Here is a 17,550-nt window from a genome sequence, read left to right on the forward strand (position 1 = left end):
TTAAACATTTAACCAGGCTACTAATCACCCATTGTCACTGTTTAAAATCTGCCCCGTGTCCTGACTGTGCCAACAGGCTGCAACTACTGAGCTGAAGAGTCAACTGTGAGTTGGTGTAAGGCTTTAGGCCTTTTCTCCACCGCCATTAAACCTGCTAGTGGTGTGTAAACGGAGCAATGTGCAGCTGCTGGACACAGGCATACAGCCTGTGGGAATGGACAGGCGACTGCTCTTAATCCATTGGGGATACACTAGACTAGAATCCTACTTCATTAGGATGACAGTACTACAGTGCCAACAGGTTTTCTATGCAGTTATACCCCCCTTAATCCATCCGCAGTTACACAGCATCCCGGTTGTTTACAATGTATATGTATATTACAATGTATATACGTCTGTGTCTTTTTGCTGTGCTAGTATTGATATATGGTAGAGAAATTGCACACATGATGCAGTACATGGATTTGTTGTTGCTCAGCAAACTATAGAACTCTTTTAAGGCCAAACAAATGTGACGTTTTCAACACAACACATAGGCTTTCAGTGTAATCATATTAAATCGAAGTATCATTTACTGTGTCATTTATGCACGTGATTCGCAGAAAACATCCAAACACTGTAGACGTTTCTCTGACATTTCTTTCTTCTTCAATGCTAACTTACTAGCTACTGAAAATCAAATCTGTATTCTGCTCATCTTATTCAAGTATATTTGCCTGATTGACTATTCTCTCCCAAGTACAGGGGTAATGGTCTATTGACAGCACATTTCCTTATCTGCGTCTAGCACACTGTCTGAATCTGTTATCACAATGGACCAGATCAGTGCAGGCAAGCCCTCTCACTCCCGGCTGAGGCGCCATGAAAAATAATTTCTGGAGCTGGGTGCCAACCGATAGGCCCTGAGCTCTTTATCCCCTTAAACCAATTCACACTCTGCATGTTTAAATATTTCAGCACCCCCCTTCTTCCCTATCCCCTCCTTTCCTCCCCCTCTTTTCTTCCTACCCATTGCTCTGGTCTTTCCCCAGCAGCGTCGGCAGGGAGAGGAGGGCAGCCCAATGAAGGATGGATGCAGGTGCAGGCTCATCGAGGGAAGGGGGACCCCATTGTTGGCTGGACAGCACCCTCTCCTCTGGAGCACTTTCTTACAGGGCCTGACACAGACAAACCCACATTCTAATCAGATTATGCAAATGTATACTTCAAAAAGCAACACGCTGTAACCCACACCCAGGCGCTGAGAGGGAGGGAGAGAGAGAGGTTGGTGGGAGGGAGAGAGAGAGGTTGGTGGGAGGGAGAGAGAGAGAGAGAGAGAGAGGGTTGGAAGGGAGGGAGGGAGAGAGGGTTGGAAGGGAGGGAGGGAGAGAGGGTTGGAAGGGAGGGAGGGAGGGACAGAGAGAGAGAGCGATAGAGAGCGATAGAGAGCGATAGAGAGAGAGAGAGAGAGAGAGAGAGAGAGAGAGAGAGAGAGAGAGAGAGAGAGAGAGAGAGAGAGAGAGAGAGAGAGGGTTGGAAAGGAGAGAGAGGAGTGGGAGGAAGGGAGAGAGAGAGGAAGAGATTGCTAAGGATGGTTAGAAAGAGGAAGGAGAGCAGAGGCAGCCGTTTAGAGAAGAACAACTTATAGTGTATACTGAACGCTCCACGCTAAAAGTTCACTAGACCTTATTAATATAATACCCACGTCCTTCATCATAAAAGTAGCATAGAACCATAAAAAGGAAGGCTGACTTTCTTACAGCCAGGCAAATGAACCATTCAAATCCTTATTGTTTTCACAGACACTCCTGGATCCAATGTCAAAAGGAATCTACAATGATAATGTGTTTGTGGGGGGGGTTGAGTGCCATGTAGGTGATGACATTATTTGCCAGAGGAAAACAGTCAGTCACAACACTACAGCTTCCTAAAGGACCCTGACCCTGGAAGAACTCGGTGGCCCCACACTCAAACCAGCTGCCTCTTTCACCTGATCACTATACTAGTGCTACATTTCACATTAAAAACAGTGAAACAGTCATCTACAATAAACTATACTGAGTGAGAAAGTTTACAAGTGTCTATTCCCAATTATAATAATTGTTTGTCACACACACATAATAGTAACACAAACATTTACAATGATGACTTCCATTCACTTGTACATTCATTCTACTCTGTTGACTTCCTCTGTTGTTGTTTTTTTTAACCCTGTTCACATTTACAATGTCGGCTTTTACTTTTCATCCCCAAAAGACCAGCTGTTGGCTCTTTAATCTGGTGACGTGCGATACACTGAGGGCAACTGTGATTCAGAGTTAAAGTTGTTCTGTGGATGTTTGCTTCACTTGAACGACTAGTTTAAAAGTGATTGATTACAGCTGTTAATCATACAGTTATGTATCATAAGGCACATAGACTGTGGAAGCATATTAGTTTGGCCCACTGAAGCCAGTCACTGGATCAACTTCTAGCATCATATTGGACACTGATAGACAGAGGACACAACGTTACCGTGCTGGTGCACTGTGCTTCTCTATACCTGGACCCCACGGATTGCTATCGTTTCAGCTACGAACCCTTTCATTTCTCCGTTTCTGTGGAAGCATTGGAGGATTTCCTTGAGTTCATACACTTCTCCGTGAACGAGATGGACTACCTGTACTACTAGCAGATCCACTTGAGACTTCATGAATTTATACAAAAATAAATTCAGTTTAACATGCAGATTTTTAACTTTTTGGACTGTTATTTAAGCTAGGAGAGAGTCATGGGGAGACTGAAAGAGGTCAAGTACAACCAACTGTTAGCTGACCCCATTTTGCCCGGCGGTGAGCTGATGGCTGTGATTCTGGCCATTCCTCTCGTGTAGAACCTGTGTTTCTCTATCACCCACACCTGGGAGAGGCTCTGTGAGCAGCTTCCCACCCCACCGTCCTGCTTCCCCGGTGCCATGGTGAAATGAAAGGGCAAAATAAGCTTCCTGTTCTGAATTGTCTGCTCTATGCGTCCCAGGACATGACAATACAGTCTGTGGCCATGATATGGATGACTACTACAGTGAGGCTATGGGTGAGCTCATTTACAATATCATTGGATGAGGTCAATTTGATGATCACACCACAAAACAACCGAGTACAGTGTATTTTTTTTAAAAAAGTTTAAATTGATGTTCTAATGCCAATACTACTTATATTCTACCGATTTGTAGTAATTTGTCATGTCTAATTTTATTGGAGAAATTACTTTTTTTACGAAGCCAGAGCATGGTGTAAAAGGTAGGCAACTGCAGCTGCACTCAATGTGTGTATGGGGTGCATTCCAATACCCTAGCAATGATACCAATAGGTACTCAAGTGCTACGCCCACTGGTGGCGTGTATGTGTATTACGGTTAATACCACATTCCTCCCCTCTTAAATAAGTCCTTTGTTAGGACATACAACATAACACATTCCCCATGCTCTCATATTGCGTTGATGAACTCATTATGAAATGTGAAGTTTCTTTAAGAATGCATTTAATTCTTGAAGTCTCATTTACTGTGAGGCTATTAGTTGTCTTTTAAAAAACAATTTATATCAGTTCTTGTTCAGAGTTAAAGGTTTTTTAAGCAGCTTGGAAGCTCTGCATGCCTCTGAACGAAGAACACTAGGGGTAGTATTTATTCTCAACGGTGGAGAAGCCACCGAAAAGCCACAAATACTCTGAGCCAGGCTCAGAAGCACTTGGATAGCTAGAGAACAGCCTGTCCTCTGCCATCACAACTGGTAACTCACTTGTTGTTCCTTCCATCTGGAAATAATCGGATCAACATGTCTGCAAACCACTTTACCATCTCCCAACATTTCCTTGTAAGAGACAGGACCCGTCACTGAGTCTATGAGGTATCAGGTATCCAGGTATCCATTTTGACCTCTTGACTGAAATTTATGGTAAGGACCGGGTCGCCCTCTCCAAAACTGCGGCCCTTGGTGAATTTGTCATGGTTCTCTTTCGGTCTGTTTTGTTTGCGTTCAACTTCCCTTTTCAGGTCTGGATAGACTAGGTCCAGTGTGGAGCGTCGTCGACAACCTGGTAACATCTCAGCAGAAGAACGTCCTGTTGTGGGTCGAGAAGTCTGCAGCTGAACAGAACACGTGACACTTCGCTGCTACGCTCCCTTCTGCGCTCTACTTCCTGGTTTCTTTGAACGTCTGCACTGCGCCGGGCCATTTGAAGATGGATGAAATGGAGCAGATGGCACCTGCACAATGCCGTTGTTTCTGGGGAACTCCTGTGTTTCTGTACTCATGAAACAGGTTGCCCTGTCGCTCGCCACCCTCTCAGGTTTCCCCTTTATTACTAAAACTCTGTCGCAGGCCATCGATAGTAGTGGTGGACGAAGCAAAACTAACAGGATACACATCCCATCCATTTTTTTGAATGTGCATCGATGATTATCAGGAACAGTTTGCCGTGAATGGCCCTGCGCAATCTATATGCAATCTTCTCCAAGGTTTCTCTGGGAAGTCCCAAGGGTGGAGGGAAGCTGTTGCTTTCGCCTGTGTTCCTTACACTAGTTGAGGCCACCATACGTAACTCCTAGCCAACCCCAGGGCGACTCTGATGTAGCTGCTGTAGGATAGCCTGGCATGCTGATAGTGCAATAATCACTCGTGCTCCCCACAAAACTCAACCATCCTGTACGCAAAACTCTGTTTTCCTGACTCTGAAATTCAATCCCTTCTGTTTGTTGTGGTCATCCCCTTACCATATATTGTCTAACTCTAGACCGTCCTGTATCTTTACCTGTCCAGGTTCTCACTTGCTCTGCAGTCACGAGTGCCGTGTCTGTCCACAAACATCAGCACTCTGTCCTGTTGAGCTGTAATGATGGCGTGTACGGCAGCGGAAGACGGCTCCAGGCATCTACATTCCCGTGGTACTTTCCTGCCTCGAAAAACGATGAAATACTTATACGCCCTCAACGTCACTGCCCACCTCTGAATCCTCTGAGACACCATCTGTGGAACTGCCTTCATTTCTTTGAAAAGAGACCATAAAGGTTTATGACCTGTACATGTGGTCAACTTCCTGCCATATACAGGGCATTCGGAAAGTATTCAGACCCCTTGTCTTTCTGCAAATTCTGTTACGTTGCAGCCTTTTTCAAAAATGTATAAAAATGTTCCGCATCAATATACACACAATACCCCATGATGACAAAGCAAAAACAGGCTTGTAGAAATTTTTGCAAATGTATTAAATATGTAAAAAATGAAATATCACATTTACATAAGTATTCAGACCCTTCACTCAGTACTTTGTTGAATCACATTTGGCAGTGATTACAGCCTCGAGTCTTCTTGGGTATGACGCTACTAGTTTGGCACACCTGTATTTGGGGAGTTTCTCCCATTCTTCTCTGCAGATTCTCTCAAGCTCTGTCAGGTTAGATGGGGAGCGTCGCTGCACAGCTATTTTCAGGTCTCTCCAGAGATGCTAGATCGGGTTCAAGTTCGGGCTCTGGCTGGGCCACTCAAGGACATTCAGAGACTTGTCCTGAAGCCACTCCTGCGTTGTCTTGGCTGTGTGCTTTGGGTCGTTGTCCTGTTGGAAGGTGAAACGTCGCCCCAGTCTGAGGTCCTGATTGCTCTGGAGCAGGTTTTCATCAAGGATCTCTCAAGGATCTTTTCCCCAGTTTCTTTTGGTTCTAGTCCTCCTGGTTTCGACCCTTGCCTGTCCTGACTCCGTACCCACCTGCCTGACCACTCTGCCTGCTCTGTCTTCAAGCCTGCCTATCCCCTTGTACTGTTTGGACTCTGATCTGGTTACTGAACCCCTGCCTGGCCTGACTGCAAGACTGCTCTTCGTCTGGTACTGTTTTGGACTCTGACCCGGTTTATGAACTCTCGGCTGTCCCCGACCTACCTCACCAGCACGTCATCTCTCCTCCCCGTCACCAGGACGTCATCTCTCCTCCCCGTCACCAGCACGTCATCTCTTCTCCCCATCACCAGGACGTCATCTCTCCTCCCCGTCACCAGCACGTCATCTCTCCTCCCCGTCACCAGCACGTCATCTCTCCTCCCCGTCACCAGCACGTCATCTCTCCTCCCAGTCACCAGCACGTCATCTCTCCTCCCAGTCACCAGCACGTCATCTCTCCTCCCCGTCACCAGCACGTCATCTCTCCTCCCCGTCACCAGCACGTCATCTCTCCTCCCCGTCACCAGGACGTCATCCAAGTAAATGGTGACATGTGGAATCCCTTGACGTACGCCCTTGATGGTCCTCTGAAAAATAGCAGGACTGCTGGAGACACCAGAAGGTAAACGTTTATACATAAACAATCCCTTGTGTGTGTTTACTGTACAATACTTTCCTACTTTCCTACAATAGATTCCTCATCATGTTGCTATGCATGGCTCATGTCTAACTTTGTGAACTTCTGTCCACCAGTCAGATTTGCAAATAGATCCTCTGTTTTTGGAATAGGATACTGATCTAATTTGGATACTCTCTTAACAGTCCATTTGTAATTCCCACACTATTGTTAGGTTTTAAAACAGGCACTATGGGAGCTGCCAATTCCAAAAATTTGACTGGTTCCATAGTGTCGTCTCTCAAGAGACGGTCAATCTCTGCCTCTACCTTTGACTTCATGGTATAAGGCACAGGTCTTGGTTTGTAAAACCTTGGTGTGTCCTCCTCGTCTACATAGATTTTAGTTGGGAAACCTTTCAATGTTCCTATTGGAACACATCCTCATGCTTTGTAAACACCTCTTCCAATGTGCACCATTGACCCTCATCAATCTGATTTAATGCTCCCCATTCTAACTTCAGTGCTTTTATCCTGTCTCGACCCGAGCAGATTCTGATAAGACTCCTACGGGTAGCTGAGTCACTGTGTCTCTGTGCTGCACAGTTACATGAGCTGCGCCTAATGTGTCTCTCACCTGTGTACATTTTGAGATGCAGAGAACAAGTCTTTAAGTTTGGAAAATGTTGCACTGTCCTACAACTTCGAGTACTCCGATCTGTTCAGTATGTTTACACTGCACCCTGAATCCACTTCAAACTTCACATCTGATTCAATGACTTTCAATGTCAATGTGATAGGATCCACTTTTGGAATGTCATCTCCGACATGTTGTACGCTGCTTCTACCTCTTTGTTTTTTGTTCAGCTTCCCCACTGATGTAATGTGTCCCATACTGTTGTACAAATGTTTCTTAGTTTTTGCTTTCCTCACACTTTTGGATTGGAACTCTCTGCATGGGGATTCATCCCTGCATGCGCATTTTATAGACCCTTGTTTACCACACTTATGGCACTTCGTCCTGGAAATGGCACTAACTTCCCATGTGATCACCAACGCATCTGTAACATACTTTCACGTGCTCACCTAGCTCGTGCTGGTTCGTCTTCCTGAGGCATTATTCTTAGCTTGTGCACACTTCCCTGGTATGTCCCTTGTTTCCAGGTCACATTAGCACTGTCCACACATTTTCCCTGGATTTCTTCACCCTCGTTGACAGTCTCCATTTGTTTGCGCAAGGAACAATGCTATAATCAAATGTAAATCCAGTCTCGGATAATAACTTCAGTTGGATCCAGTCATTATTTATGCCGCAAACTAGCCTCTCTCAGAATTTCATTCAGATTGTCCCCATAATTGCAATCCTGTGCCAGTATACGCAAGACAGCAACACAGTCCACAACACTCTCATCTGTATTCCTGTTGCTTGAATGAAATTTAAACCATTGCGCAATCTCACTCGGCTTCCGGTTGAAATGTGCTTTTCGCAAACTCCACTATCTCTTCAAAGTGTTTATCCCCAGGTTTACCAGGATGCAGATTTGTCATAAAATTGTAGGTTTCGCTCAACGGAATGGCTCTTTTCTTGTCATAATCTACAATTTAATTTGCCTTTAAAAAATGACCAAGTACTTCACAGTATTCCTCCCTCAATTGTGTCTGATGATAAAAGGGAGATACCTACACAGATAGAACAATGTGTCTGATGATAAAAGGGAGATACCTACACAGATAGAACAATGAGATAGCTATTTCACTAGATGTATAAATGTGAAGCATCTGATTGGCATTTCCACTCACTACCAAATGATATTCTGACAGTCTGCGAATTTTCTCATCAATTAAACGTTTGATCTCACTACAGTTTTCTGCTCCAAAAACTACAATCTGTTACGAACAGTGTGGACTAAGTTTAGTAGACTTTACCCTTTGCCAAAGTTTTAAAATTGCACTGTTTAGAAGGAGTGCAAAGGCGAATTGAGTTAATGCACACGTGCACTTCTCACACAAGGCGTTCCTTAATGGAAATACGCAAATATAGCTAGAAGGTGAATTCCATTACTCTTAACAATGATACCAATAGGTACTCAAGTGCTACATTCCCTGGTGGCGAGTATGTGTAATGACGTTAATACCACATTACCACACTATCCCTATTTTCTGGGGGTTGCCTGTTTTGCATGTTATTTTGGTGTTAATACGTGTCACATATCACTTTGCAAACAAAGTAAAAAATGTTTAAAAAACAATCATTGAGTTAATAAAGACGCATTCAAACATGGTCTCTTTGTTTTCTTGAGTACGGCAGCTCCAAAATGCAGGTGTTTCAGTCTAGCTCAGTGCTTTCTGTGGTGGTGGGGCAGCCAGCGGAAAATACAGAGTGTAGGGGTTGCTAATGTTCTCCAGTCGCGCTGTGATCGGCTCAGTGTTCTGTCACTCATGGGGACACTACGTCACTGACAAATCTAAGGGTAGAGCTCGAACATTTAAGCCCCTTAGGTGCTGCCATACAGTTACATTAGAAGTGCCCATCCAAGAAGGCTCAAGGTCATTGACCACAGATAGAATTAGGTCGAATCACATTATATCTACAGTAACTTTTACTCGTGTCAACATCATAAAAATGATCATTTCAGTCCCTCTCCAAGCCTACCCACACCATTCGAAGAGAAGACCCAACAAATAACACTTCACCTTTATACAAATAAGTGACATTTGAACATCAATATTTGTGATTTCATGAAAAACGTAGGTGGGCGATGACCGGTTTATTCAGGTCACCATCTTTTAGTTTTTCCATCTTTGACCTTCCACAACGTGAGCGGTCACGTCTACTCCCGCTCCATCTCTCTGGCACTCGATATCGCCCGTTTATTCATTATTACGCACACCTGCCACAACCGTTACGCACACATGCGCCTCACCTGGACTCTGTCACCTCCCTGATTACCTCCCCTATATCTTTCACTCCCTTTGGTTTTCCCCCCCAGGCGTTATTGATTCTGTTTCTGTGTTTTATGTCTGTACGGTAGTCGTGTTTCTTGTTGTATTACATAAGGATGCAGTCGATGATATAGAGTACAGTATATACGTATGCATATGAGATGAATAACCTACATTATTAATCTCATATGCATACGTATATCCTGTACTCTATATCATCGACTGCATCCTTATGTAATACATGTATCACTAGCCACTTTAACTATGCCACTTTGTTTACATACTCATCTCATATGTATATACTGTACTCGATACCATCAACTGTATCTTGCCTATGCTGCTTTGTACCATCACTCATTCATATATCTTTATGTACATATTCTTTATCCCCTTACACTGTGTATAAGACAGTAGTTTTGGAATTGTTAGATTACTTGTTGGTTATTACTGCATTGTTGGAACTAGAAGCACAAGCATTTCGCTACACTCGCACTAACATCTGCAAACCATGTGTATGTGACAAATAAAATTTGATTTGATTTTATTTGTTTTGTTCCATTTATTATTAAATTCACTCCCTGTACTAGCTTCCCGACTCTTAGCGTACTCGTTACATGAGCAGGCAGCAGCTTCTGCAGAGTCATGGCCACCCACTGGAAGGGAGCAGAGCAATACCATACACACAGTTACTATAAACCTATAGCGCACATGCACAAAATCTGAAAACCTTGGATGAGGAATGATTCTCAAATTAGTGGATCATGTTTAGGACTTTTGCCTACTACAAAACACAAAATATGATCATCTCTCAGATTGTCTCAACTGCTTTTACAAGTGTTCTAAGAACACATTTAACAGTAAGCAGTGAATGGACCGAGATGGGATTGTGAGACACTTCATTAAAAGATTCATGCAACATCTTTCCCTGCTTACACCATGATCAGTTTGACTGTTTAGAAATGTAATGACACACAGGTGATGGGTATTATTCCCATTGCCAGAGACTTGTTTGTTTGACCCTCCACTCTCCTCGATGATCCTCCTCGGGTAGTCTGCTGTCAGGTTGTGGAGCGTAAATCTTATTCATAAGGCTGAGATTAGGCCTTGTCCTGGACTAAAAAAAATGTGCTCAAAGACAATTCTCATTGGCAGTTGTAATGTTTTTTATTTCAATATTAATCTATACTGTATCGAGAGACAAAAAGCAACTGGTATTGATAGACTTTCCATATCGGTGCGTATTCACTAATACATAGTTACTATTAATAACTATTGCAGCTGAACTCACCTTAAGTGCACAGAGGTCCGTTTCTAAGCGTTGGTCAATCAGTATAGCCTCTGCGCTTACAAAGCTCAGAAGAGTCTCCTGAACATCCCGTGTGGACGAGCGTGTTCCTTTCACATGAACTTCACTGGTGCCTGAAAACCTGAGCAGAAGAGAGCATTGGTGACTGCGATGCCATCTTTGTTTAAAATGCTGGATAAAATGAAGCAGTCTGTCGAGATTCTATATGAATTCTGGAGTGTTATGTGGCCCTTCCTGGTGTTGTAGTCAATGACTTCATTATCAGCTTTCACAAAAGGCGTCATAGGTTACCTGCAAACTGGAGTTGACAGAAGTCACTCTAGCCAGCTCCAGACCATGAGGAAGGTCTGAAGGAAGAAAGACTAAATCTATTAGTCATACAGTAAAGACAATAACTTGACCAGATCACTAGCACGGCAGTGGGGACATTGATGTTCAAAACACACTGACCTAACTTTAAATTGGCATGTCATGCAAAAGGTTGCCTAGGATTTCCATAATCCGACTGTTGAATCTCACCATTTCACAGTCGACTAGGAACACCTCCAGGCAGCCCGTATCAGAGGCAGGTCTAGGAAGGGTACTGACAAAGGCATCTAGGCTAACTGTGTCATGGACATGCGGCTGAGGGGGAGAAGTATGTGGGGGATACTATGTTTCCTGACATCTTTGAAAAGTCTTGCGGAAAATAGGTGCTATGCCCTTTTTGTCTTCTTATTACCTTGAAAACGTGGCATCCAGGAATGACACCCTCACAGCAGCTATGGCGTGTTTCCACTCCACCTGGAACTGTAGTAACAAGTTACTCAAACAGGATTACATTTCTAAATTCAGAAATGTGGAACATAACATCATGTCCTCTCACCCTTTTTCTCAACTCCCTTCCCATTCTGGTAGTTGCACTCCTCCTTGCGAGTGTGCTTTCCCACTTGGTTCATAGAGTAAGTGGCCCCACACCGACAGAAAACCCTCTTTAAAGCTTCTTTACCCAGAAACAATAACACACAAGTTGCCAATTTGGAAGTAAAACAGGACTAGCCCTGAATGCAAATACATCATAAAGCTGAAGTATGCCCTATTCTGGCATAATGGGGAATGATGAACAGAGCACGAAGAACAGCCCCCTGTTGACTACAATACCCAAAGTAGGCCAGTCCTAGGGAAATGAATCATACCACAGCCTATAGGATATATTGCCTATACCAAGCATGTAAAAGGCATGCTTATGACTAAATCTGTCACACTTCAAGAGGTGCATTTTTACATTTGGTCAGCCAAAGGCAAAATATACAACTGAACAATGCTTTGCTTCATACTGTACTCGCGGTCAGTGAACATCACTGAAGCCATTTTAGTCCACCTCTACATCTTTACGTTTGCACTCACCTTAGCAGGAATGAAGGCAGTAGGCTGAGGTTCTACAGGAACAGGGGAAATGGGTAAAACTGTGACTGGGTATGGACTGGAGTGACTGGAGAACTAACTGAAGTGATGGGCAGAGTATAGCTTCCCTCTGGGAGGATGAAGTGCAGGTTGTTGCCCACCTGGATGGTTGTTCCCACAGGTATGATGTTCACACAGGCTAGCAGGGGGAAAACACAAGCAATGACTTTGTACACACAATATCAACATGTTCCAATCTCCAACTGTCCAAGTATCCTGCCCAGTGTGTGAGAGTGTGGGAGTATCAGCCTGTTCTGTTGATCCCTCTTCAAGCTTGTTGGCTTCCTCCAAGAGGATACGGTAGCATTCCTCCATTGCATCACTATCAGATAACTCAATACTCAAGCTCCTCAGAACTCAATAACTTGTTCATTCACTTCATCTATGGTAAGTGGTTCAAAATGAGCAGATTCTAATTCTATTCCATTAGTTAGCCCGTAGTGGCTGCTTGCTCTACAAAGTTTGTTGCCGGAACTGGACTAGGCAAAGCAAAATCATGCCCTGGAGTTTGGCCTGGTATTTTCTGAAGACATGGCACTGATGATACGCTTTGTACAAGTGACCAGAAGCTCTGTGTTGCTGGCTGCTTAATCTCTCTGGGGTCTCAATGACGAGTTTATGGGGGGAGGAGATCGAGGGAGGGACTAAAACCTTGTGAGGTAGTGAATATACATGCCCATATAAAGACTTCATTGGGTTGAAGAGGGTTACTGTTCTCAGCACAGTTGAAGGCAAGCTCACGTTCAAGCAATTCAGGCACTGCCATCAGTAAGTCGACATCCGCATAACCAACTGGATCATTATGGTGAGGTGTCTGTAAAGATGAAGCATCCCTTTTGGGACATTCAAGATCTGCCTCAGTTACTTTCCGCAGTGGTCCCAGCCTCTTGGTAACAAACTATTCTCTCACTTTCACTCCTTGGGTTTTCTAAGCATTTTGACAGGTCATCAAACACACTCAGCACTGGGTTTACCGTCAATTCCTTGACTAGCAGAAACACTAGATATGACAACACTTAACCTTATCTTTCACAATCTCAGACACTGCAGGTGGGGATATGACTTTGACTACTTAAGGACTAGGAGTGGACACGGGAAGTGGAATAGCAAGTGGAGCATCAGCCACAGCAGGAACAGCAACAGGAACAGGGTGGACTTCCGCTTTGACTTCCTGTGGAAGGTTTGTGGTGGTCTTTCTGAGCTCGACTCTTCTTCCTGTCGCTCTCCAGAGGTGGAATATCAATGATGAGGACCCCTTCTTTATCAGGGTCATCAACTAGCTTGCTTCTACTAGCTTGTGAGGGAGTGGGCTCTTGAGAAGGCGGCTTAGTTTGGTTCCCCTTACAAACATTCTCTCTCGTCCTGTTAACACCTTGCCCACTTATCCCTTTACTTAAAACAACAACTAGATAACAAAGAAGCTGAGAAGTTGGACAAGGGCTATTATTCCAAATCAATCTTCTGTTTGGAGCTGTCAAACACGTACTTCCTCCTAGAAGGAGGATAGACTGTAGTGGGCTGCCTGTGTGAAGATTTGGCACTATTTCCATTCAAATCTTCACCTGCCGTTTCAGATTTGGGAATCGAGACTTTCTTGGACTCTATGCTTTTACTGTTAATCTGCACAGTTTGGTAAAGGGATCATCTCCTCTGCTCCTTCTCTACCTTATTCACAGTCTCTCTTTCCTTGTCAATCCTCTCCAACTCCAAAAGGCAAGGGTCTTTGTCCTCATTGACCTGTGGGGCTGTAACGATCTTCGTCTTCATCGGATGAGGAGTAGGAAGGATCGGGCCAAAATGCAGCGTGGTAAGTGTCCATGATTATTTATTACACGAAAATACAAAATAACAAAGTGAATGTAAGAAATGAAAATCGAAACAGTCCTGAAAGGTGAAAACAGGAAACAACTACCCACAAACACCATGTGGGAAAAGCCTACCTAAGTATGGTATTCAATCAGAGACAACGATAGACAGCTGCCTCTGATTGGGAACCATACCAGGCCAAACACATAGAAATAGAAAACATAGAACACAAAACATAGAATGCCCACCCCAACTCACGCCCAGGACGTGACAGCTACATCCGCAATAACATCTGCTAAATATGTGTATGCGACCAATACAATTTGATTTTATGGAATAACTCTCACCTGTCTCTGTGTTTTCCCCCATTCAGAGTCGCTGATGTCATTCTGTCCATTTAGTAAAATTTTACATTTACATTTAAGTCATTTAGCAGACGCTCTTATCCAGAGCGACTTACAAGTTGGTAAAATGTCTGGGATATGTTAAGAATTTCATGGACATCACAGAGATGGTTGAGAGGAGGAAGGAACTGACTCCAGAGTCTGCTCGCTATTCATCATGACAGTGAGTAGGCTGTCTAGCAGCATTCAGACTGGGTACTTACTGTTAATATGGTTCTAGGTCTCCATTTGGCTTAATGAAAACAGGATATGGGTTGTGAAACAACCTGCCAGGATATACGTTTCGGAAAGGGTTTGGATTCTTAACCTTAGCCTTTAGTTCCTCAGTGAATATTTTCTTAACTCTATTTCTTGAACTGCATTGTTGGTTTAGGGCCTGTAAGTAAGCATTGTATTCTGCGCATGTGACAAATACAATTTGATTTGATTTGATTTTAGTTTGAAGAAAGGAAATGTCTTCATACTAGCAATCGGTTTACGATGATGTGAAATGCAACCAAGGATTATATATGTTATTGTTTTGCTTACTCAGCCTCAGATGCCAAAGTCATGGACCACCGTGGACTGGGTTGTGGTGGGCTCTCACATCACAGCGGAACGGAGAACAGCCATCCAAAGCAAGCTGGGCCTCACTGGTGTCAGGCACCTTCAAGCCAAATCAACAAACCACACTTTTGCCAGAGAGTGTCAGAGAAATCACGGGTAGTCTAAGTGGTTTAGATAAAGTACCAGGTTTAGATATACGTTTTCTATCTCACTTGACTCAATTTAATTCATCCAAATCACTACATGAAGTATTTGTATTTATTATGGATCCCCATTAGGGCTCTAGCAAAATGAAGGCAGTTATACATTTGTAAAAACATTACAGTACATTCACAACAGATTTCACAACATATTAAGTGTGTAGAGTAGAGCTTATTGATGCTCAATGTAACCCATAGCAGTTATCGCCTCTGTAGCTGTTGTCAAGCCATTCAGGTCTTTACCTTAACCCATTCTGGCCGATTTCAGGAGTTAGTTTAGTATATTTGGATAGGAACAAGCACAAACACATTGAACAAACAATTGTCCTATGCATTGCCCTGTAGTGTTTCCTAACTCACGCTTCATTTTCAACACCTATCTCTAGTTGGACTTGAATGGAAGCCAAAGCTAAGAAACAAGTGCATAATCAATGTTTAAATGTTTAATAATTACATTTAAAAAAACACATCTGTACATTATCATAATTATATCACAAAGCAGATGTCAGTCAACAATTAGACGCACAAAGCAAATCTCATACATCCAGTATATACCCCTAATATTTACAACTTGGATGTACTGCGCTTTTAATGGAAGCACTTCATACAGTTCATACATGATTGCAATATTGAAACTGTAGCAACTAGTTGTTATTGTTTCTTTTGAATGTATTGACATGTTCCAGCAGTTTATGTTCTTCTGATAAAGTGTTCCATGCATGTGTCTCCTCCGTAAGAGGACTGCCCTACAGAAGTTGTATATACATGGACCTTGCAGTTTCCCTTGGTGCACCCCCTGGTGGACATTCCAGACCATTGCAGCTTCTGCATGTGTTTGGTCAGGGATTCAGTGGCAATACCATTGAGACACTTAAATACAAGCTTCACATTTGCAAATCTGATTACGTTTTTAACAGCTCCGTACATTGTACTTTTTCAGGATGTAACAGTGATGGTACCTGTACATGTTTTTGGACCAATATTTTCAGCGCACACTTCTACAGTGACTCTCAGGATCTCAGCACTGGCTGGCCTGGAACAAGGATGTTATACAGTGTGACATGTGAGAGAACCCCATTGCATGTAAGAAGGAGGCACTGTCAAGACACAGACAAGGTCTTTATTAGTCTGAAACAGTAGAAGCTTGCTTTGATAGTCCTACTGATCTTTTTAGCATGTTTGTCAAACTTCATATTTTACCTCTGTGACTTGTTTGTCTTTTCTTTGATGCGGACAGAGAGCGACTTTGTCACTGGCAGCTTCCTTGTTGAGAAACAGATTGAGACCGTTTACTTTACATTCAGTCAGACAGAGTTCAACCAGGTGGCCACTGAATCCAGGTGTTTTGTCAACTGTTTATTGACATCAGCACAGGTTTTATCAGACACATAGACAACAGTGTCATCAGCGTACATTTGAAGGCCGGCACTTACTGCCTCTATGTCATCATACTGGCTCTATATCTCCTCTGTTATCATACTGGCTGTATATCTCCTCTATTTCATCATACTGGCTGTATATCTCCTATGTCCTCATACTGGCTGTATATCTCCTATGTCATCATACTGGCTGTATATCTCCTCTCTGTCATCATACTGGCTGTATATCTCCTATGTCATCATACTGGCTGTATATCTCCTATGTCATCATACTGGCTGTATATCTCCTCTCTGTCATCATACTGGCTGTATATCTCCTCTATGTCATCATACTGGCTGTATATCTCCTCTCTGTCATCATACTGGCTGTATATCTCCTATGTCATCATACTGGCTCTATATCTCCTCTATGTCATCATACTGGCTGTATATCTCCTATGTCATCATACTGGCTGTATATCTCCTATGTCATCATACTGGCTGTATATCTCCTCTATGTCATCATACTGGCTGTATATCTCCTATGTCATCATACTGGCTGTATATCTCCTCTATGTCATCATACTGGCTGTATATCTCCTCTATGTCATCATACTGGCTGTATATCTCTCTATGTCATCATACTGGCTGTATATCTCCTATGTCATCATACTGGCTGTATATCTCCTATGTCATCATACTGGCTGTATATCTCCTATGTCATCATACTGGCTGTATATCTCCTCTATATAGAATCATGCGTTTCATCACTTTCCCCACAGTTTTTCAGCCTGCTTTAGTTAGAAACTAATTCAGCCAGCTCTTTGGTTGTCTTAGGTCTCTCTTTATGTTGTGGTGTCTCTCTTGTCGTGATGTGTGTTTTTGTACTATATTTTATTTTATATTTTTAATCCCAGCACGTGTCCACGCAGGAGGCTTTTTGCCTTCTGGTAGGCCGTCATTGTAAATAAGAATTTGTTCTTAACTGACTTGCCTAGTTAAATAAATAAAGATAACTTGGACTGAGTTCTGATTGGCCAGGCATGACTTCAGACTGAAAGGGTTGTTTTCCTTGAACACTACATGTTTTCCTTGAAAACTACAACACTTCCACAGACAGATATTCCTCTAATTGGAGATTTGCCCTTGCTTCCTTTTATGTAGATGGATACACCAGAGTGCTCTAGCTCTCTGTACTGTTTCTTTTGAATGTATTGACATGTTCCAGCAGTTTATGTTCTTCTGATAAAGTGTTCCATG

At 43.1% G+C, this 17,550-nt stretch overlaps 1 protein-coding gene across 1 annotated transcript; it reads right to left on the reverse strand.

Annotated features, from left to right (window-relative positions):
* Nucleotides 1-919: 919 nt before the first annotated feature.
* LOC124034904 lies at nt 920-7,685 on the reverse strand. The gene is made up of 3 exons (XM_046348304.1): nt 7,371-7,685; nt 5,892-6,275; nt 920-1,157 (listed from the first exon to the last, which is right to left on the reverse strand). The coding sequence occupies exons 1-3, from the start codon at nt 7,508-7,510 to the stop codon at nt 920-922; spliced, it is 762 nt and encodes a 253-aa protein (XP_046204260.1). The 5' UTR covers nt 7,511-7,685.
* Between the last annotated feature and the right edge of the window lie 9,865 nt (nt 7,686-17,550).

Source organism: Oncorhynchus gorbuscha, linkage group LG05 (assembly GCF_021184085.1).
Source record: "Oncorhynchus gorbuscha isolate QuinsamMale2020 ecotype Even-year linkage group LG05, OgorEven_v1.0, whole genome shotgun sequence".
Taxonomy (NCBI): Eukaryota; Metazoa; Chordata; class Actinopteri; order Salmoniformes; family Salmonidae; genus Oncorhynchus; species Oncorhynchus gorbuscha.

Bases quoted from the DNA above. Each gene is read 5' to 3' on its own strand.
- LOC124034904 (XM_046348304.1), bottom strand. From the start codon at position 7,510: ATGGAGACTGTCAACGAGGGTGAAGAAATCCAGGGAAAATGTGTGGAC. The intron at 6,276-7,370 runs GTGAGCACGTGA...TGGTGTCTCCAG, and splicing joins GACGAACCAGCACGAGCTAG to CAGTCCTGCTATTTTTCAGA. The intron at 1,158-5,891 runs GTAGGTCGGGGA...TGTCTGTGTCAG, and splicing joins AGAGATGACGTGCTGGTGAG to GCCCTGTAAGAAAGTGCTCC.